We start from the raw sequence: 22,553 nt of genomic DNA, 5'->3' as shown, positions 1-22,553 counted from the left end.
AGATAAGATGCAACTTTTAACTGAAGGTTTTCATGATTAATCTTTTGAAAATAAATTAATTTGAATGATTGAATAAAATATAATAATTTTATTGATAAGAAGCTCTTTTGCTATTTAAAAAATGATGTCAAAGTATTTGATAATTCATATTCATGAAATTATTTGATAATCAATTTTATTATGGATACCTTGGTATAACCATGTTTTAACAATAGACATTTCTGTAGATGTAGTGTATGACATGTATGTGTTAGTAAATAAAAAACAATTTAAAAATCACTGTTTTATTACATTTTCTACCCAAGAAAACTTAGAACTTTTTTCCATTCCCAACTCTTTTCCTTTGACATCTGCCCACTTAAATTTGATGCCATGTACGGTATTCATATGTTTGTTGAGACTAGTGCTATGTGCAAATTTTTGAGTACAAACTGGACATGGATATGGTTTTTCATGTGTGTGTACACGTGCATGACGCTGTAGATCACCATTTGTATAGAAGGTTATTTGACATAAACCACATTTAAAAGATTTATCACCAGCATGTCTATAATTCAAAAAGGAAACAATTAATCTTAAAAAGAAAAAAAATGTATAAAGTAAAATATTACTTATATTAATACTATAGTCCACTTGCAAGTGCTAGTCACCTCAGAAGATATGTCACATGCCCTTGCACTTGAATAATAGCTTAACCATCCATCAACACTTTAACTGTGGCTTCAATGAGCTTACAAATACTAGTTGGATATTAAATCAATTTGTGGCTTGCTCAACTTATTAAAACAAAGAATGCAACAATTGATTCAGTATATTACTTGTTGCAAAAAATCATAGAAACTAAATTTTAATTAATAAAGATGTACCTTTTTAAATGAATAATTAAAGTCTTTTTTGTATGAGTTTTATAACCACAGAGGTGACACTCTACTCTCTTTATCATACCATGTTTCTTCTTGTGGTTTAGCAGTTCAGAATGTGTTACAAATGTATCACCACAGTCCTCACAATTGTAATTGCGAATGTTATAATGTCGATACATGTGGTCTTGTAGAGACTGTCTGGACTTCAATTGTTTATTACAGATATCACATAAAAACTTTCCTGCCCCATGCACATTGAGGTGTTTCTTTAATGTAAATGCATGTTTGAACTGTTTTCCACAAATGGTACAAGTAAAATATGTAGTATTACTATGCGTCTTTCTATGTGCATTCAAGCTTGAAGCTTGTGTAAATGTTTTGCCACAGTGACAACAATAAGGTCGATCTCCATTGTGCCTTCTCATATGATTCACTAAGGTCTGGCTGTGAGGAGTGCAATAAGAACACTTGGTACAATGATAGCGGCGATCAGGCCCAAAACCTGTCACTTTACCCAAATGTTTCCTTTTCTGATGCATAGACACATTGTGCTTGGCCAATGATGCTTCACTTTTGAGTGCCTTATTACAAAGAGTACATAGAAAAGTATCTTTTTCAACACTATAATTGATTTTGGATATCTCTTGAATTCCTGTAACAAATTATTTATATATATTTAATGAGGGGACACCTGCCATTGCACATATTCCACCCTATTCCCTATGATTGAGTCAGGTTTACTGGTGTCCCGGCAGCATCCCACCCTGAAACCTACCAGTCTCTTTGGTGAACCTCACAATATAGAGGTTTGCTAGGTCTTCTTCACTTATTCTATCCTTACCTTGTACTTTCCATCTTACCAGTGCAACAAATTATTTGAGTAAAATAATGATAACTATATTTTTAGCATTGTAAACGCCAAAAACAAGGGTGAGCCTCACTGCCGCTCATTGGGATTTTTTTTCCCATGGATTCACACTGTCACTTGGATGTGACCCGTTGGGCACCATTATGTAAAAAAATATTGCAAAGAGTAACAAAGTTGACACAATTGTGAGAGACTCATTAGTAACTCACCATTCCGAGTAATAAAGATAAAAAGGATCTTTTTACAAATTTGTGGTAAGTAATATCTGTTATGCTTGTGGGCATATTTGGTATAAAATAAAGCTAGTGATAATTAAAGATTGAAGTTATCTCTATTCCAAACTGGCAAACTATAGCTGTTCATGTTTGTGGAAATCAGATAAGCTAGGAGCGACAGGATTTTTTAAATTTTACTGGATAAACTATGGACTGTCTAACTTCTATGTTATAGTATTTATTGTAGGCTCACCTTACACACTTCAATATTATTAACAATATTCTGCATATTGTTATTAATATGGTCTGTGAGTATTGAAGAGTTGAAGTATTGGTAAATAATATTGTCAATAACATTGACATGTGTGGGCAACCTTTGTTACATGGCAGTTTTGTTACCTGACAATTTATCTTCACTATCATGTTTTAAAATCTCTACTTTCTCAGAAATATCGTCCTTGAGCTCTACAGGATCATCAATATTATTGTCTTCATTATGATCAGTTATTTGTATCAGAATAGAAAAGCGCTCTTCAATGCTTACACATTTTTGGCGAAAATTATAAGCAATATTCAACTCTTCTATACAACTATCACAAATAACAGAAGGTAAATATTTTTTATAGGTTAAAGTCAATTGAAAACATGAATGCAACTTTTCTAGTATATCAATTGATTCTGCTGAAAATAAATATGTTGCTTTTGCCACTTTCAATAAACAAACTCTACAAGTATCCGTAAGAACGGTTTCAGGATCAGCCGTTTCAGGAGTAATATCCATTTATATTTAACTAAACCTTTATAATTAACAATGCAGTTGGAATGGAAAAAAATATTTTTTGAATAAAATAAAGGAAGCAAAAGTTTGAATCTGCAAGTTAGTTTTTAAAAATAAATATAAACATACATGGCGTCAGATCACTTTTTTATTTTCTTAATTTTTTCCCTTAGGGAAAAGGCAAAGGTATATCACCGTACAGCCATGTATTCAGTGCCAGTATCAGCCATGTGTGCATGAAAGGTTAATTATTGTCTTATTTGATTGTAAGGCATAAAGCTATGTCTTTAGTGTTCAATACTTTCGATCTCATAGTAAGGCGTAAAGCCATGTGGCGTCAGATCACGTGATCAAGTGTCAGTCACCGATTAATTAATAATAATACATAGTACCTATGGAGGGTAGAGGTAAGGAGAGTCATGTGTATATGAAAAAGTGTCGTCAAAATGTATTAAATTAGGATGGCGCCACATTTGCATCAGGGTAACTCTTAAAAGAAGCGCCAAATATAAATATTGTTAGAGTAGGCTTGAAAAATAAACAAGGAAGTATGGAGATACAAGGAAGTAAGGTTATATTTACCACAATATTTTGTACAACGCAAGTTGTTGAAATTCTCAATAATTAACTACTTTAGGGCTTGTACACAAAACTGCGGTGCGACGTCGCATCGCAAAAACCTGCGACCTCGCACGACCCACCGCAAGAACATACGAACTGATTCGCATCGCGTATTTCTGCGATGTTACGTCACACTTGTTGACCATATTATGTTTAGTTCGCTCTGAGACTGCGCGTGGGCAAGACGTGTACTTTAATGTAAAAAAATGACAGAGTACGACGTTGATTTTTTAATATCACTGATTGAGGAGCGCCCTGTTCTTTGGGACACTAGTAATGAAGATTATAAAAACAAATTCATCAAACAAGATGCTTGGAAGGACGTATGTAAAAGTTTATTTCCAAATTTCGAGGAAAAAGAAAACAATGAAAAAACTAAACTTGGTAAGTAGACAAAAACCGTGATAGCTAGAAAGCTGAAATTTTCACAAATGATGTATTTCCGTTGCCGCTATAACAACAAATACTAAAAATTAAAAAAATATATATATTAAGGGGGGTCCCCATACAATAAACGTGTTTTCTATTATAGATAATAGTACGGAACCCTTCGTGCGCGAGTTCGACTCGCACTGGGCCGATTTTTAGTTTTGCGATGTGATCCTTTTGTACCTGTTGTATTGACTTAATATCAAGAAAGCGAGCAGCAATGTAAGCCGCATTGTATATTCTTAAATTTTTTGTAGTTGCCAGCTTAATGCTCCAACTTCACTAGTAAAGTAATCCGAATATTCGTTTCTTATTATATTTGCACTTACTACCTGACTACCTACATTCGAAGTGGTAAGTTGTTGTTGAAGTGGTTGTAGTTCAGAATCTATGATCATTTCAACAGGGGTGTCTAATCCATCACGGTTAATTACAAAGTTATGTAGTATGCAACAAGCCTTGACAATGTCTATTGCAAAATTATATGAGACGTTAATGGGCCGGTGAAATATTCGCCACTTATTGGCCAGTATGCCGAAAGTACACTCGACATATCTTCTTGCCCTACTCAAACGGTAGTTGAATACTCTTTGTTTAACGGACAAATGCTTGCCAGAATAAGGGCGCATGACATTATTCGAAATAGAAAAAGCTTCGTCTCCGACAAAAACAAATGGAACCGGTTCTTGAAAACCCGGTAACGGCCTCGATGTTGGTGTAGGCAAATCACCTCTCATCAGTAAGTCGTACAATTTCGTGTTGTGGAAAATAGTGGAGTCGCTTTCCTTTCCATACGCTCCTATGTCCACATAGATGAATCTGTATTTCGAGTCAACAATAGCTAACAAAACTATTGAATTGTAGCCCTTGTAATTAAAAAAAAGTGATCCACTGTTTGAGGGACTACGAATACGAATATGTTTCCCATCAACGGCTCCAATACAGTTAGGGAAGTTGGCTTTCTTGTCAAAGTTCGCAGCAATTTCTTCAAACAGCTGTTGCGTTATTTTTGGTATGTTTTCATTTAAACAAAATTTCCATATTGCACTACAAACTAATCGTATTATTTTAGCAACTGTACTTATTCCTCGATAATAATCTAAATGTATATTTCTGATTTCATTTCCGGTCGCTAGGAATCTGTAACATAAATAGAAAAAAAAAGGATTAATTTATATAATAAACTTGAAAAGTAAAGAACACTAACCTAAAACGATATAAACATACATAAATTAAATATTGTCTATTTTTTTTGCAGGTAATTCAGTAATACAAAGATGGAGGGGGATTAAGGATACCTTTAATAAATATGAAAAGAAACTCAAAGATGCAAGTAGGTCAGGGTCTGGATCAAAAAATATAAAAGAATACCATCTGTACAAACAATTACAATTTCTTAAGAAAAATTTACAAAATGAGACCACTACCAGTATAAAAGATTTAGAAAATGAGCCAGATAATCAAGAAGGTTCATCTAAAACACGTTACCAAAAGCAACCACCAAAAAGAAAGATGGTTAATAATAATTTTGAAGATGATATTGTAAAGATTTTAAAGGAAACGGAGAATAGACACATATCTTTTTTTAAAGGTATTCTACCATCTCTTGAAAGGTTAGATGACAATAAAACACTAATCTTTCAGAGCAGAGTTCTTCAAATTTTAACAGAATTGCATCAACCTCACGGCTACTACTATCCGAATAGCAACTACCAGGGTGGCTATCAAACTCAACATTTCGCTACATCTCAACAAACGCCACTTGTACGTCCACAGTCATCTGCGAGTTACATACCAGATCAAATTGATTCACCTAGTAATGATTTTTCTACCTCAAGCATATTAAGCACACTTTCAACTGAAGAAGACTTTGATTTTACGTAAATTTAATCGATTGTAATATTTGGAAAACTCTTTTCTCAATAAAAACTTATGTAAACAATTAATGTTTTACTTTACTTACCGGATAGTGAGGCCAATCATTTCCAGAGGCATAACAGGAATTCTCCCCTTGTACGATCGTTTCTGAAGATATGGTGATAATAAACTTAAAAGCTGTTCGAATGAAGATATGCTCATTCTAAAATACTCAAAAAATTTTTTTTCGTCGGTTTTCAAAGCTTCATATTTTAGATGGAAATAGTTCCCATCGGGATTCATAACAGTAATAAATGGATGAACCCAAAATCTTCTTTGTTTCTTTTTCCTGTATCTCCTTAGCAATAACAAAAGTGCACACTTCTTTTTACGATCCATGTCACGACCTAGTATTCAATTTAAAATACGTTTAGTACGGTTGACGGTCGTCGAAGGAATGTTCACCCTGGGAGACGCCTTGCCGCACGAAATCGCATCGCAGCAATTCGTGTCGCAACTTTCTGCGTTGCGAATTCGCATCGCGTCGTATCGCAGTTTTGTGTTCAAGCCCTAAGTCGATAATGACATTAAATTTTTTAACTGGGCATACTTTAAGAGCTAGTTCAGACATGGCGGATTCCGCGCGGATGCAAATCGCGCGGTTGAACCGCGCGGATCCTTATTACATTAGCGCCTTACAAATCGTTCATACCTGTCCGCACGGATTGACAATCCGCGCGGCTCAACCGAGAAAATGAATTCGCGCGGTCGCCGCTCGGTTTTATTTACTTGACGTACCTAGAGGGCGTTCAGTTGCTCCGCGGAAGCCGCGCGTATCGGACGGTGACAATGGATCGCTTCGACACCGAGCTATTCATCGATGAGGTGGAAAAAAGACCTGCTTTGTGGAACATCCAATGTGCAGAATATTCTAACAAAACGATTAAAAACGGAGCTTGGCAGGAGCTGGTGGAGATTTTTGGAGAAAATGAGGATTCTTTGGAAAAGAAGGTTCTTTTTGGTCAGTAGACATTTAATTATACATTTTACCAGGGTAGTTTACATGTTTTGTAATAGACAGTCCACCCCAAATAACTGAAATGTGTATAACGTTGTTTGGCGGTACGTAACGAGCGCGGGAAAACTATCACGTTACCACAGTAACGTATAGCTATTAACTGTAATATGTACAACCCACCAACGCGACGCGCCATCTTGAGTTTAGTTATTTGGCGCGAACTGTAACAATTTTAATTTCATATTTTCGTGTCTTGCCATTCTACACGACCCTCATTCACAAAGTAATTAGCATATTTGTCTCTAATGTTTAATGATGATGGTGTACCCCTTCCTGCATGTAATGTAATAAGATTACTCATTGGCGCAGTATGTAAAGTATCTTCATACTGTATACCATCTCTAGTTCTAACAAAATTGTGTAGCACGCAACAGGCCTTTATTATGTCTTCGGCAAAGTCTATATTCACGTTTATCCGTGATGCTTATAATAAGGAATTCAAGAAAGGCAAATCAATTCCTTCTGGTTCTGGTGCATGTAAAGGTTCAAAATACATGTATTTCGACCGGCTTTCTTTTCTTCAGAAGACGATAGAAAACAAAGAAACTATCACAAACATAGATGAAGCCAAAAATGAAGAAATTCGGAACATTGACCAAAAGCTAGATAATTTTGTAAATGCACGTGAAATACAACCGGTACCCAATAAAAGGAAGAAAACTAAAATTACTTCAGAAGAGCGATTGTCTAACATATTAGAAAATAGTATTGAATCAAGAGATAAAATACAAAGACAAATACAAGAAAGTATGTCAAAGCAAGATGATGATGATAAACTTTTTTGCATGTCATTGTATAAAGAGTTAAAGAAAGTTCCAGAAAATAAACGATTGGCTACTAAAATTGAATTGCTCCAGGTAATACAGAAAGGGCAGAAATTACCATCGCCTATTCATATCACGAGCCAGCAAAACACGCCTAATGCAGTATTTTGGCAAAACCAACAATATTCAAACCCACAAGGATATTTCACTGGATATTCTACAATAGTACCAGGAGAGTCTCCATCGCCTTTATCATGCAATAGCACTGACGATTCACAGTCTTCTATAGTACAAAATATATATTCTGACGTATAAAATAAATATCTTACCTTAATGTGATCACGAGTTTTTCTTCTGGGGACACGCTTGACCTCATATGGGTATCATTAGATTCAATTTGTTTACTCATCATTTCTAATAATTCATCAAATGAATTTATCGACATTCTCAAATAATTGAAGAATTTTGGTTCAAAACTTCTTAATTTTGGATATAAAGTCTGAAACTGACCATGAGTAAACCGATCGCGTAATATTGGATGCACCCAATACTGCCGTTTCTTCTTTCTTTCTTTTTTACGGAGCAACAAGTACACACATATTGCTTCTTCGACTTCCATGATTGGACTGTCACCCTATGCGAATAACGGCACTCCGCATGTACATCCGCGCCTGTCTGAACACTTGCGTTTAGAACCGCGCGATTTGCATCCGCGCGGAATCCGCCATGTCTGAACTAGCTCTTATTCATCTACGATTGCTACATTCATACCATACACTGTGCATCCACCAGCGCCATTGTGGAGGATTTTTGAACTGTTATTTAGCGCAACAACTGGACACTTTTTCAACATTTCTCCCATATAAGACGACTCTCCTTACCTCTACCCTCCATAGATAAAACTTAAGTTTCGCTGAAAATCGCGAACTCATTTTTTTGACCTTTAACCTTGAATAAAATTTTGTCTATACACGGGAACTTCTAGACATTGTTTATAATTGTTTTGAACAATTTCACTGAATTTCAGCTTGTTGGGAGTTTATGTAACTTCACTCTTAATTTTTCCGGACTAATAATGAAAGGTGCCTCGTCTTACTAACGGCGAATACTTGCAGACAAAGTACCTAGCCAGAATTATGTATTTATAAAACCATGGCCGCTCTGATGAAATAGACATAAATCGCGGGGATTTCCCATACATATTTCTGTACTGTAAAGAACCTTTTTTAAGATATTAAGTTTTTAAATATACATATTTCGATCCGATATACCTAGTTATTTCTTAATATTCGATTTAAACCTTTAACAAGAATTAAACGTGAATAATTTACGTAACGACATGTACGACGAAGAATGACCATTTCTTTTCACGTCACTGGTGGATCAAGTTGGTGGCATAACAAGTGGCAAAAAAAATGTACATATTTTGAGATTAAATAAAAATCTGAACTCCATTAAAGATTTATTTCATTGGAAACCTTTCAAGCTTCTGCTTGCAATCTTTTAATGAACGATTCTTTCTTTTGCTTGATCCTGTTCTTCCTCTCAGCCAGATTCAGCTTGCGCTTGCTCCAGCGTTTTTGTTTTGCCGGATCCTTCTTTGCTTCCTTCTTCTTGTGAGATGGATCTGCACGTATTGTTTCATGCGCCTTCTTGTACAAGCTTTCAATCTGATGGCAAAATTATTTCTAGTTAGTCATTATTGTTTCAATCAAAGACAATACATCATGAATTAAAAGAAATGGTTTATTACTGTCTAAAAAAGTATGTCTTAAAATATGTAAATATATTTAAAAAACTAAGGTACTAGTTAGTTTGTAGCCTTTTGCCCTTGCTATTAGGCATTTCGATAAAATTACTGCATCTATAGGAGATAGGATATTGGTTGCCTGTTCATACAGTATTTTTGATAAACCTTAATCCACACAGATGTAGTCACAGGCATCAGCTAATAATTATAACATAAAACAGTTTTTACGTCATGGTTATGGACAAAGGCAATGCTTTGCCTATACATTTATAAAATTATGTAGCAATGCTTCTTCAAAGAGATTCTTTTTAAAAACTATTTAAAAAGAACATAAAGATATAGTGCCTATTTTCTTTAGTCCAACTTCGACACCACTGTAGTATTTAGACCATGCAGTAATTTGGTTGGACGTAACATTAATAATCCAAATATGTTATACGTACAGCATCAGCAGCAACTCCCAATTTGATGTATTTGCCAAACTGTCTCTTAAACGAGTCTTCATCTTCTTGTTCAAGATTTCTCATGTATTCAGCTACATGAAGACCAAATATGTGAGCCCTACAAAGACAAATATTTGTTATTGGCTTAAACTCAAGAATGATCTACAAAGAATATGTAAATTTAATATTTTATAAATTATGTATGCATAATCTTACTTAAATTTCTATATTTAATTGAATGTATGCCACACCGGTTCAAAAAAACTAAGGAAATAATTTAATTTGACAACCAAAAGAGTAGCATTATCATTTTGCTCCTCAAAAGCTGATCGATTAATAGATTTCCTATTTACCGAAGGATGATTGGAGCATAATTATATATATATATCATTTATAAAATAAAACCTAACTCATTCATACCTGTGTACTTCTGCATTAAATTTCTTTGCTTCAGCATCATAACCTGGGAATCTCTTGATGGAATGTGGAACATTCAGACCACCATCAACTGCTCCTTTCATAGCTCCAAATACTCTAGCACCAGTTGTTGTGCGTGCTAAGCCAACATCCAAATAACATCTATAATATAATTAAGTATTTAGAGATCCAGATATTTTAATTTTGGTATTTAATAACATACATTATTTATTCAGTAAATTACATTACAACATTGCTGCACTGTCCCTAAGGTGTGCTCTCTGTCCGCCCGTAATATATCATCATAATAATTGTTTTTGCAAATGTTAAACAACAATGTATAATAAAATTAAACAATAACATGTGTTCTCAAATAATACTGATGTGTTGTTGGCATGAGCTTAAAGCTTTTGTGTTAATCCACTCATATAAGTAAACATACACAATGCATACCACACAAGCATTGTTTTTATAATCCATTTATTAAGGATAGTATAGAAAGGAAAGCATACCTAAATGCACCAGGTCCATCATCAACCGGTTCAACATTGAACTCGTCACCAGTGACTTCAGTAGCTCCAGCATATAAAGAGTCTAGGCCCAGCCTCTGGAGCAGTCGTCTAGCCAGTAGTAGTCCAGTGCAGTAAGCAGCAGCATAGTTAGTTAAACCCACCTGACAAAAATATACTTATTTAATTATTTACTTAATAATGTTGTGCAAAGATCTTTGATTGGAAGTTATTCAGTATTGAACATATGGCAACATGGTGAATGCATTGTCCCTGCTTCAGACCGCCCGTTCAAAATCATCACAATATTAAAATATAATCTAAAACCAATTCTAGGTTTCCTTTCTTAAAACTTTCTAAAGTACAACACATAGTTAAAATTCTCTTTGATATTTATTGCACTAAGATTGTGCTACACCCTCCTTGAGAACAAAATATGTTCATACAGATAAGGACAGCTATGCCAATGTATTGAGAGTTCTTTAAGAGCATGTTGTACAATTCCTAATATTCGTTTACAACTACTGCTGGTAGTAATTCGTATTTTACTTACTTTTATACCATAATGAGGTAATTCATGTGAGTAGGCAGCACAGACAATGTGGTCTCCTTCAATGCGGGAATAAGCCACTTGGCATGTCACATCCTTGTTTGATAGACGGACGATTAGACGATATTTAGGCGTGTTGTATTTATTCTTATCCTAAAAAGAGAAACAAATCTAAGATGTTATGTCAATAAAATACTTTCAGTGAATCTTTAAGACTGCAAACATACCTGTACAACAAGTCGTTTTCGTGCATAATAGTCAGTTTTGCCCTCACGACGCCTCTTGAATTTGACTTGATACCGCTTAAAGTATTGCTTATTCTTCACAACTTTCACGAACCCCTACCAAAATAAAAAAAAATGTTGAACAACGACATTGAACCTTATAATAATAATATTCTAACAGATAACTGTTTCAGAGTAAGTTTATAATCATATTTATTGCCTATGAAAACAAATCGATGTAGCAATACTCATAAAACATGAGTAAAACCGATCGAATATGTATCGTCGGCAAAATAAGATGACGCGCATGTGTCCGTTTTTCATCATAGGTTAGGAAACCGAATCAGTACAATTTTCATTTAACTTTATATCACATTGAAACGTGCAATGAAAGTAATATAATGAATATATCAATGGTCTTTCAATATTAGTTACGAATTCTATTCGAATGAAGCTAGAAAGGATCTAGCGACAAGGTACAAAAGAATTATCTGCAAGTATTTTAATCATCCTGCCATTTAAATAACAAATACACACATAGAATGATTAGTAACAATAAGCACAATCCACTGTTAATATTATTTATTAGATTAAGCTCACCATTTTATAATTTTTAAACAAGCAAAACTGTACTTCGGTTACTCCACGGGCAGTAACCCAAGAAAGGAAGAATGGATCTTGTTAAAACTTTATGGTTTACACTTTTCTATGTACTGTCAATTTTTGACGTGATTTTGAACAGAGTAAAAATAAGAAACCACGATGAAATGTCATGTCATGAAAATGATGAAATCTTTACAATCTCGAAAGTTTACATTGTGCTGTTTTGGCACTACGAAAAGCCATAAATCAAAAGAAGAAGAAATCTCGAAAGTATAAAAATCCACCAAACAAATTCGTTTATTATTTCAGTTTGGATCTTTTTTTCATTTCCAGCACCTCGGATCTGATAAAGCCTTGTGGTTGTGTACTATGGGATATTGTTTGAGTTTTTGGCTGCAGTGCTCGGAAATAAGCTGGTGTAACACTGGTTTTTACTCCTAATTAGGTACTCATAATTATATTTAATAGAGTTCAAATATATAGAGGATAAAGAAACTGACTCGTCTTTGTTGAATATACGATGTAAATAATTTAAATTTTTGTTGTACTACGATGTAAACTAATGTTTTTAGTATTACTTTTATTATTTTATTTTAGTATTATTACTAATACTAAAAACATTAGTGTTGCTAGTGTATTATTTTCAAATACCTTGCTCTCAGTCGCCTACATAAATTTTGAAAACAAATTTGTCGGTGAATTTATATTAGTAGATTCCCCATTAACCTTAAAATTTAAAAAAATAACGCTAAAACCAAATCATTTTGAGACAAGTAAATTTTTTTTACTCCATATACCAACCAACCATACCAACTGGAGTGCCGAAGTTTATATGTACAAGTGTCAGGTAAATATTTAGTCACATATATTTTCTTCAATATAATTGTTTTCTTCATAGCCAATTTTAAGTATTTGTAAGCAATAAGAACATAATCAAGAAAAACAAGAGACGATGCAATATATATCAATATCCATATTATTTATTGACGTGACAACGTCTTATAAATTGGTTTGCCGGGTGACACTTCAAGAAACTGCGTTACGCTCCGCTCACGTTATGCGCTCACAATGAGAGCGAGTGAGAGGCACGCGTCTCTTCCACTCGGGCATGGTTAGCCCGCCTAAGAGCGAGAGAGACAGACATAAAAAGTGAAAGGCACGCGTCCCTTTGTAGTAAACGCTGTTTCATTGTACGCAAATGTATTGCAAGTTATTGTATGTATATTTGTATATAAATACGTATGTATGTGTAAAGGTAAAAATAAAATTTTGTTAATATGAAATTCAGTGCGAGATTCTTTGTATAAATTAATGTTTTAAATATAATTCTTTGTATAAATAAATGTTTTAAATTGTTACTATTATTTCATCCTACTATACGAATGAATATTCACATTAAAATTATTTTACCACTCAAAGTCGTTGTCACGTAAAACTTTCGCCCGTATACCGACTTTACAGGCAACCAATTATTTTTGAAGGTTTGGTTGTTGAATTTATATTCATCAGATTATAAAAGCTGATTGTGCTGGGAGAACTCCTCAACCATTAGCTCCCCGGCCTCGGGAAAAGCAATATCTTGTAAAGGGTTATTTTACCACCATTTGAAGGATATTTTTTAAAATAATTTATATAGATTTTGTTATTTAAAGCTGTTAACTTTTTGTTAATGCTGATTTCGCAGTATCTAACTTTCATACAAACTTTGATCCCTTATTTCACCCCCTTTAATTTTATTTTTTAAGACAAAAGAGAGCTTATGTCTATCTCAAATTATGTAATCGCCAAGTTTCATTACGATCTGTTTAGCCATTTAGTCGTAAAATGGTAACAAACAAGCAGGTAGACAGAGTTACTTTCCCATTTTTAATATTAGTATGGATTTAAGTTATGAATAGCAAAAATTTACGTATTTAAAAACTTATTATATTTAATTTGTATGCTAATTTGTATGAATATTGAGTTAATTAAATGCAATAAATATTCCTACTAATCTATCTGCTATTATGTAGGTTTTGGACAACTTTTTGGGTTTCAATATACAAGTATTTACAGACTTACAGATGGGTATCTCGAATTCCGAGATTCTTACCTTATTAAGGTTAAATTACTGGACTATTCTAGTCGTTACAGTCTTGACAGGCTGGTCGTGGTCGCAAGTTATCTGGGAGTGCAGGGCTGTGGCTCGCTTTACAATCCGTCGCCACTCTTCTCTAACATTCATGTAGAGGAGCCTCGTTGCGGCGGTGACTCGCAACCGCGTGCCCTGGTACCTTCTAATTTCCCTTGAACCACAAGACCTTTGTCAGCCTTTGCCATAATTATCAGAGAAAAGTGCAAATAAATAAGGAAATAAATGGAATTCTCATCAAACCATATCAGCGCCATCTAGCGTTGACTAGCCAAAACACTTTTGTGTCGAAACATCTGTGTGTATATTTCTCAAGAAATGCCATAAATATCGCCAGTGAAATTAATTTAATGTTATACTTGAAAAAATAAAAATATCAAACAGGATACAAATGAGAGATATGTAAAAATTGTTATGGTAACACACAAAGTTCGCCAATTTATTTTTTCTTTTGTCTATGGTTCGTTATGGCTTCCTCCTATTCATATCCTGAGTTATTTTTGGCGGGTTTTATATTTACCTTGCCATTTTTGTACGAAAAATGCAATTTTTTCCGATATTACTTGAAGTTTTTCTTATACTATGCTTATGTATTAATAACGTGTACAGTTTTATTACCCGTAGTGTTATTATATCCTCGCGACGTTACGAACCTAATGTAAGTTATTGATTATTTCTTACAAGTCTTTCTGTGCTCACCTACTCTTAATTCAATTTTATTTTACAGAGTAGCTTCCCGGTTTTGTCGCTACGCTTCACATATCGTTGGTATAGAATGGGAATTACGAGGATTGGAAAATTGGGATAATGAACAATCATACATCGTTATTTCAAACCATCAAAGTTCATTAGATATTTTAGGTTTGTGGTGATGCTAAATTAATAAAATATATAGACATGAATAGAAAGTTATTGCATTTATCAATAATTTATCTTATTGATTTAGGTATGTTCGAAATGTGGCCCCGTATGAAGCGATGTACTGTTGTTGCCAAAAGACCTTTAATGTTTGCTGGTGCATTTGGATTTGGAGCTTGGCTCTCTGGATTAGTTTTTATCGATCGATTAAAAACTGAAAAAGCGCGACTACTAATGAAACAAGCCACCGCTAGAGTTATTCAAGAGAAGGTATAAAGCTTTATTCATATTTCACATAATATTTTAATTATATTATTTAAAAGACCTAGAATGGTCTTTTAAATAATATATTTATTGTTTTAGACTAAACTGTGGGTGTTTCCTGAAGGAGCGCGGTATAACAAAGGATGTATACAGCCGTTTAAAAAAGGTGCATTTTATTTAGCAATTGATGCCCAAATTCCAATAATGCCTGTGGTATTTAGCCAGTATTATTTTCTTGACAGTGAAACTAAGACATTCGAACCAGGTAAATGGATTATGACTGTACTTACAATTTTTTTTTATTAAATATTATTTATGTTAAATATTACTCTGAATTCTTTTGTTGCAGGAAAAGTAGTTATCACTACTTTGCCACCCATTCCTACAAAAGGAATGACCAGGGATGACTTAGAAGCTCTTTCTGATGTTGTCCGTCATCAAATGATTGACGTTTTCAATGAAAGTTCTAAAGATTTAGCTAAGCAAAAAAAAATAGCAATCTAAGCTTTTGTTTAAAAAACAAGGTTTTTAATAATCTAGTCTTATTTAATAAGCAAAACCATGAAGAAATTTGGTTCAAATCAGTTTAATTTGTATTAATTTATGTCAATGATATATTTAAGTTAAAAAACCAAAGTTCAAAGCACCTTGTGTTCTTTGTTATAGTCATTCATTATTTATTATTATTACATTAATTTATTATTAGATATTTAAGGAAACCCTCAATAAAGGTGGCACTAAAAGTTTGTTACTCTTATTTAGGCTTCTTAAAAACAATTTAAAAAAAAAAGTGGCAATTGACATTTAGCCTCATGGCTGGTATATGCAGGGTAAAAACATTTTATAAAGAACTAAGCTGCATTTACTTCTATGATTGTTATATAACATATGAATATAATAAATCACTAAAGCTTCTCTTGCTAGCAGCGTTATTTTCTCGCATTGTTTGCATTTACAAATTGCAAGAATTCCACTTCAGTGACATCTATAATTAATGAAAAAGTTGTATTTTTTTTAATACTAATTGACCTAATTTTCCAACCGAAAATTGCAGATTTGCTTCTAACCACTCAGACATATTTCAATACCTCGCAAACCAATGCAGTCAGGTTTTATGCGCCGCCACTGCCAAATGAATTTATTGCATTACTATTCAAGCAGAAGCTTTAATTAGTTATTTACCCCTTGTGTTATTAAATTTATAAAACAGTATTCTTTAGTACAAGGTTTACCCCTATTATGAGAGCAATAATACCATTGTTTAAAGACATACAATGTCACATTTATTGGGCTAAGCCATTTATTGTGTTATAGAAAAGAGTTTATGTGATAAACATGAATCATGCACTTTGAAACTTACAAGTTTCGTGTATATACCAAACTTATAATAAATTAGGTTTCTAAACTTTAAATGATGTTCTATACATATTCCAAAATTTTCAACAATTAAAAAACTTTGGTACCAAAACATTCTTCCTTGTACATCCATATATTATTCTCACATTTAAATTACTTTCTTAATTTAATCTTTATATTTACAATTATACAAATATGATTAGTTAAAGACAAATGTAAATTTACAACTACTGAACTCTCAAACAAAACTATAAAGTAACATTTATGAATTTTATTCATTCCAATTTTCACCCCAGTCTTCACTTTCATCTCCCCCTTCATCGGGTACAAAGTTTAATTTATGAATGAAATCTGTGGTGTTATCATTAATGGCAACTACTCTTTGTTTTTCAATAACTGGCATCATATCTGCAAAAAAGTCAATTTCATCATTTTTTGTTAAATCAACTTTCAGATTTTTTATATCCAATTCGGATATATCAACAATATTCTTTTTGGCTTCAAGGGCAGCTTTATGCAACAACGTTGAATGAGTTGATGCTTTACCATTACTAGTTTTAATTGTATGTATTGTATCATCATCATTATTGTCCACAAATTCTTCTAAGTTTGCAACTCCAATCTTGTCTTCTATAATGAAATTATTGGATTGCTCCAAACTTACAGTAACTAATTGCTGGTTACTATTTTCCCAATCATCCCATTCATCTTCAGAGCTTACTTTAGTGGGTCTGTTGATTTCAATTCTGGTATCCAACATTACATCATCATTAGATTCACCCCCAACTGGTGAAGGTCTTTCGTTCAATGATATATTTTCTTCAAAGGTGCTTGTGTTAACTGGATATACTCTTTCAGAGCAGTGGAAATCAGTTAGAGCTTTATTTGCTATGAATACATCACAATCAGATTTTGATGTAGTGGTTCTAGATTTAGGTCTACCATCTGTAAAAAGTTTAGTTCTTTTACCACCCACAACTGTATCAGCTCCTAAAATAGGAACTAGTTCACTTAGACAAATTAAAGTTGTGGCAACTAAATTGTCATCCGTATCTTTTATGCCCACTAGTAACTGCAAATGAAAAATTTAATGTTAAAAATATCCATCACTCTTTTAAATTATGATTACATGGAAAGTTTTGCATATACAAAAACTTACACATAGATTAGCTTCAATCATGCAAACTTTTAAGATTTATTATTTCAACATACCTCTGGTAGAATATGTTGGGAAAGTTCTTCATGAGTAAACACATGAACAAACTTAGTGAAATGTGACAACAATAACGTTCGTATCTGGCTATCTCTGACCCCAAATAGTTGCAGAAGTCTAGGTTTAACATGTTCTTTGAATACACTTAGGGTAAATAATCCCATACATTCCCCATTTAATCTATCTGTAAAAGAAACAGTAAGTGCATGATGAAAAATGATAAAATTGATAGTTTCATGTTAGTAAAGAAATCACATAAATACCATTTTTGGGCTTCAAAAGAAATGGCAGCACATCTCTACGGGCTGTCTGATCTAAAAGAGTATGCCTTGAAAGTAATAATCCTCCAAGTTGTTTAGCAACAGTAACCTCATCATAGCATTTAATATTACTTAGAATGTTGGAGAAGAATTCACTTTTTTCTTCATCAGTTTTTAAAGGTAAAACGTTAAGAAATTTGTAAATAGATATAAATTCATGATTAAAAAAGTTATCTTTAAGTACTTCTGATAAATTGGGCCTTCTTTCAGGATTTGTATTCTGAAGATAGTTTCTGCAGTATTTTTTGAATTCCTTCAAATGTGGAACTTCATCTGAAAAGTATAATTATTTAGGTTATTATTCATATTCTCGAGTAATTAATCTTCCAGAAAATATTTAAATTAATGATGTAATCAGTTTAAAAAACAAATGGTTATCAGGTACAAATATATGTAGATTTAATAAAAAAAAGTTATACTATTCTGATAGAAACAATAAACCACAATATTTACATATAATGATGTTTTTATTATTTAATTATTAAAACTGGTTACAAATTAATGAACTTTTACCATCATTGTGACCATTAAAAACATCTTCAACCAAAACTGCAAAAGCATATTGATCAACTTTAGAAATTATCTCATATGAATCTTCATTAGGATCAACTGCTTTATCATATCTGGAACAATAAGGTTTACCAGTAAACTCACAGATAAATCAATGAAACATTATTCTTTGATAACAGGTTACATACCTGTGTATCCTTGAATGTTTTAGATAGGCTGCATTCAATTCATTAAATGGACATAAATACTGTAAGCCAGCTAGTTTCCATTGTCCATCACCTGAGATATAAATTGATGACATACTAATATTGTTGTGTGACATACAAGCCTGCAAATATTAGGTATTCTGTTCATATGGTGAAAATTCAAATAAGTTTATATAGAATATAAATTGACAATCAACTCACCTGTTCATGCAAAAAAACCAGGGCTTGTAGAATGTTATTCAGTCCAATGCAAATTTGAAGTGGTGTCTGAGAATTTAAAACATGTGCTAGTGGCTGAACATATTCGGTTGCCAAGTGAAATGTGGATCTCTGCCGCCAGGCAGATATATACCTCACAATACATGGATGCCGATATTTTAAAAGATTCTGCAAACAAATGATAATAACAGTTTTATTCAATTGATGAATTATTAATGTACGAAAACAATTATAATTTGCATACATTGGAAAACTTTTCCAAAGGCGTTGAAGCCGTCCATAAAGGACCTAATATTGTCTCTCCTTTAAATACAGTCACGGAACCGTCACTTTTTAAACTAAAATACTGACAACTATCACTTATAGTAGCTTGATGATGAGCCCAAAAGTCCGTTATCTCTGTTGCCTTCTCTTCTATTTCCAAGCTTTTTAGATGCGAAGTCTCGTTACCCATCATGTGTTTCTTCCTGTGTGTTTGATTAATTAAACACCTAGTTAACAATAACTTAGTATCATAATGGTCTGAAGGTAGTACTTTCACTGCTAATGGCTTATATTTTACACTGCGTCCGATACCTTAATAATAAAATAAAACCTTTGGTAGCCCAAGTTGAATAAATCACGATAAATAAACAACGTCACAATTCAGTTGTCAACTTGTCACTAGTCACCAAAGAGTTCAGATCAAAGACTACAATATTAAAAGTAGTACAGACTACAGTTATAAACATTAAATTATTCTTCCTATTGCAGCACTGCAGGTCTTATATAAAATCGCTTTGTAAGTTTTTGACGACCTCCCTGGCGCAACGGTGAGCGCTGTGAATTTATGATTTACGTGTAGGATGAAAAAAAAAACTAGTTTAGGTGTGCAAATACGGTCTTATCGCTAAAATATGGGTGCCACCATCCCAAACTTTAATCGTAACTTGAGCAAACCAAATCGCATGAACTTTGTTATTATTTATTTTGGGATTCATTAGATATAGGATTTTTAAATAAGACACTAATATTTTTTTTTTATTTAAACTGATTCATAAAGGTATTTAACATAATCGAAAAATTAACAATTATTATATTGTATGCCTTATATATACTAATATTATAAAGCTGAATAGTTCTTTTTTTTGTTTGATTGAACACACTATTCTCAGGAAATTCTAGTTCGAATAGAAACAAAACTTTTGGGTAGGAATTAAAAACATACAGACACCAGGAGTGTACAAGATTAATATTGAAGCATCAAAAATCAGTCTACTTAAGTTGTGTTTCTCGAACGGTCTGTAAGTCACTTTATTCCATTTAACATTTGACTGTAATTATTTTAACTTTAATGTTCTAAGCGTTTACCATAAAATGCGGAAAATGGGAAAGTTTGTGAGGTAGCATCACAATAATGGCTGAATGAGAACTCTGGTCTGTCGTTCTCTGCACTTAAGACATTTAAGTACCTGTAGAGGTAAAAGTCGCGGCAAGTAAGTCTAGCGCTGAACGAAACGTGGAGGGGATAGCTGCGCATGGGTACTGGCGCAGGCAATACATCAACATTACTTTAATTAATAAATAGTATTTAGCCATTAATTAATAAAGTAATGATTATTATCCAATGAAAATGATATTATTTAATTGTAATGTGTGTGTTTGTGTGTAGTGTAAAAGCATGTTTGAGTGTGAGTATATGTGTTTGTAATTATTATAGTTTCAAGTTCCAAAGATTTCTTATTACCTAGGCTATAATTTTTAACAAGTTTATGGGAATTAGAAAAATAAAAACATTCATGAATTTCCATTTTTATCTTAGATATAAAAAACTAGTTTCTGAAATTGAAATTACAATCACACACATTTACACAACTTATGCTACTTTTTTCCTAGTCTGAATCAGATAATGGCATCACGCCTTCAATGGTATCTCGGCAGGGCCTTTTGCTCGTTGACGGCCCAGACTCAGGGCTGCTTCGGCCGTCAGTACTAGAAGAGTTATCGTCATCAGATTCACCAAAGTTATCCTCTGAACTATCTTCATCAACGCGAATAATGAATTCTTCTGTTAACAAACCCACGACATGGTCACTCTTTGGATATTCTTATATATCCTTCACCTTTTTGCACAACTTTTGCCAATCCCATGCACCCATCAGTAAAACCTTTTATTATTCAATTAGCTCTGTACATTTAGTAACACTCCATTTCACATTTTTGCTGCCTACATATTGTTATATATCGAACCATGCCATTTCAATAGGATTCAGATCTGGGTGGTATAGTGGTAGTCTCAGCACTTGATGACCTTGTTCAGCTAGGATTCGGTCAATCGAAAAAGTTTTGAATCTTTCCTTGTTTGCCTTTATTAAATTGTATAAATGAGGTTTCAGTAGTGTTTCCTCGTACTGTATGCCTTTTTCAATGAGCCAAGCCTGCATGTCAGCTTTCTTCGAATTAGATGTCGGTGCGAGATCCCACTGTTTATTATGATAGGCCGCGTTATCAACTACCAAGACGGTATTGGGTGGTAAGTTGCGCATTAATTGAGTATTGAGCTATTTTTCATAATTTTCAAAATTCATATTATGTTGGTAGTCGCCTGATTTGGTACCAGCTTTAAAAGTCAGCAGCGCATTGGGTTTATACCAATAATATAATGCAGAATCTAATGCAGGGTGTGAAAATGGGCTTATGCCCATTTTCACACCCTGCGTGGACAATGACAACTCGCTTTCCTTTTGAAATTGGTTTTATGAAGCCTTTAGTCGTTCCATCACTCAAGGCTTTTACAGAAGAGTTCGACGAATCTACGTAAGATTCGTCCGTACATACAATAGGCCTTTCTTCTTGACGATATTGTTTTATTTTATGCAAATATTCGATGCGTTACAAACGTATACTAGATGTTTCGAACAGCACTTTTCGGTTGTTTTCGGTGTTTTTCCACCGAAACCGAAAACTCTTAATTATTCGCCGAAGACTACGTTCTGAGCCTTTGAAATTTATGTCTTCCTCTAGCTTCCTTTTCAGCTTTGCGACGGGAGGAAGTTCATTATTTGTCTTGTGAAAGTTATGAATGCACCTCTTTATTACTCCTTGGTCGAAGTTATCGATATTCGTGACCGGCTTTGTTCGCGAACGTTTGTTTTCCTGGTGTTCCGAACACTGTGATTAAATCGGAATCGTTCGCTTCAGTGGAAATGTTCCTTACCGTTGCAATTGATGTTTTTGTAGAATCTGCTGTCCTTTTTTGAACTTTCCCTGAGACACTGATTATACCATTTAATTTCATATTTCCTGCCTTAATTACTTCTGCAGTTTGTTTTATCTGGCTTAAATTTACAGTGCTGCTGTCGGAATGACCGAGTAAAATACTCGTAGCTTCGCCAATCTCACTTTTGATTTGTTTTAAAGAATCAATTAATTCATTAGATTCTCTTTACAGAAAACCATGCACGTTGTAGACCTTGCCTGTCTTCTCAAAACAGTATTTCTTCTAGGCATATTCACTGTTTAAAGTCA

General features: G+C 33.5%; 5 protein-coding genes across 5 annotated transcripts; 2 read left to right on the top strand and 3 right to left on the bottom strand.

Annotated features, from left to right (window-relative positions):
- Positions 1-268: 268 nt before the first annotated feature.
- On the bottom strand, positions 269-2,853 carry LOC120637542 (gastrula zinc finger protein XlCGF26.1-like). The gene is made up of 3 exons (XM_039909364.1): positions 2,346-2,853; positions 867-1,515; positions 269-547 (listed from the first exon to the last, which is right to left on the bottom strand). The coding sequence occupies exons 1-3, from the start codon at positions 2,725-2,727 to the stop codon at positions 277-279; spliced, it is 1,302 nt and encodes a 433-aa protein (XP_039765298.1). The 5' UTR covers positions 2,728-2,853; the 3' UTR covers positions 269-276.
- Positions 2,854-3,364: 511 nt separating this feature from the next.
- Positions 3,365-6,196, top strand: LOC120623425. Its single transcript, XM_039889451.1, has 2 exons — positions 3,365-3,729; positions 5,033-6,196. The coding sequence occupies exons 1-2, from the start codon at positions 3,552-3,554 to the stop codon at positions 5,656-5,658; spliced, it is 804 nt and encodes a 267-aa protein (XP_039745385.1). The 5' UTR covers positions 3,365-3,551; the 3' UTR covers positions 5,659-6,196.
- A 2,726-nt stretch (positions 6,197-8,922) lies between these two features.
- Positions 8,923-12,109, bottom strand: LOC120623240 (60S ribosomal protein L5). The gene is made up of 7 exons (XM_039889158.1): positions 11,967-12,109; positions 11,370-11,483; positions 11,146-11,295; positions 10,596-10,756; positions 10,087-10,245; positions 9,667-9,784; positions 8,923-9,143 (listed from the first exon to the last, which is right to left on the bottom strand). The coding sequence occupies exons 1-7, from the start codon at positions 11,967-11,969 to the stop codon at positions 8,955-8,957; spliced, it is 894 nt and encodes a 297-aa protein (XP_039745092.1). The 5' UTR covers positions 11,970-12,109; the 3' UTR covers positions 8,923-8,954.
- Positions 12,110-14,566: 2,457 nt separating this feature from the next.
- On the top strand, positions 14,567-16,346 carry LOC120637736 (1-acyl-sn-glycerol-3-phosphate acyltransferase alpha). The gene is made up of 5 exons (XM_039909713.1): positions 14,567-14,758; positions 14,828-14,961; positions 15,047-15,228; positions 15,322-15,487; positions 15,572-16,346. The coding sequence occupies exons 1-5, from the start codon at positions 14,568-14,570 to the stop codon at positions 15,724-15,726; spliced, it is 828 nt and encodes a 275-aa protein (XP_039765647.1). The 5' UTR covers position 14,567; the 3' UTR covers positions 15,727-16,346.
- A 136-nt stretch (positions 16,347-16,482) lies between these two features.
- On the bottom strand, positions 16,483-19,705 carry LOC120637735 (protein-associating with the carboxyl-terminal domain of ezrin). Its single transcript, XM_039909712.1, has 7 exons — positions 19,291-19,705; positions 19,029-19,214; positions 18,810-18,949; positions 18,625-18,734; positions 18,055-18,384; positions 17,791-17,975; positions 16,483-17,650 (listed from the first exon to the last, which is right to left on the bottom strand). The coding sequence occupies exons 1-7, from the start codon at positions 19,501-19,503 to the stop codon at positions 16,850-16,852; spliced, it is 1,965 nt and encodes a 654-aa protein (XP_039765646.1). The 5' UTR covers positions 19,504-19,705; the 3' UTR covers positions 16,483-16,849.
- Between the last annotated feature and the right edge of the window lie 2,848 nt (positions 19,706-22,553).

This window comes from Pararge aegeria, chromosome 4 (assembly GCF_905163445.1).
Source record: "Pararge aegeria chromosome 4, ilParAegt1.1, whole genome shotgun sequence".
Lineage (NCBI taxonomy): Eukaryota > Metazoa > Arthropoda > Insecta > Lepidoptera > Nymphalidae > Pararge > Pararge aegeria.
This window is presented reverse-complemented; position numbering and strand designations above follow the sequence as displayed.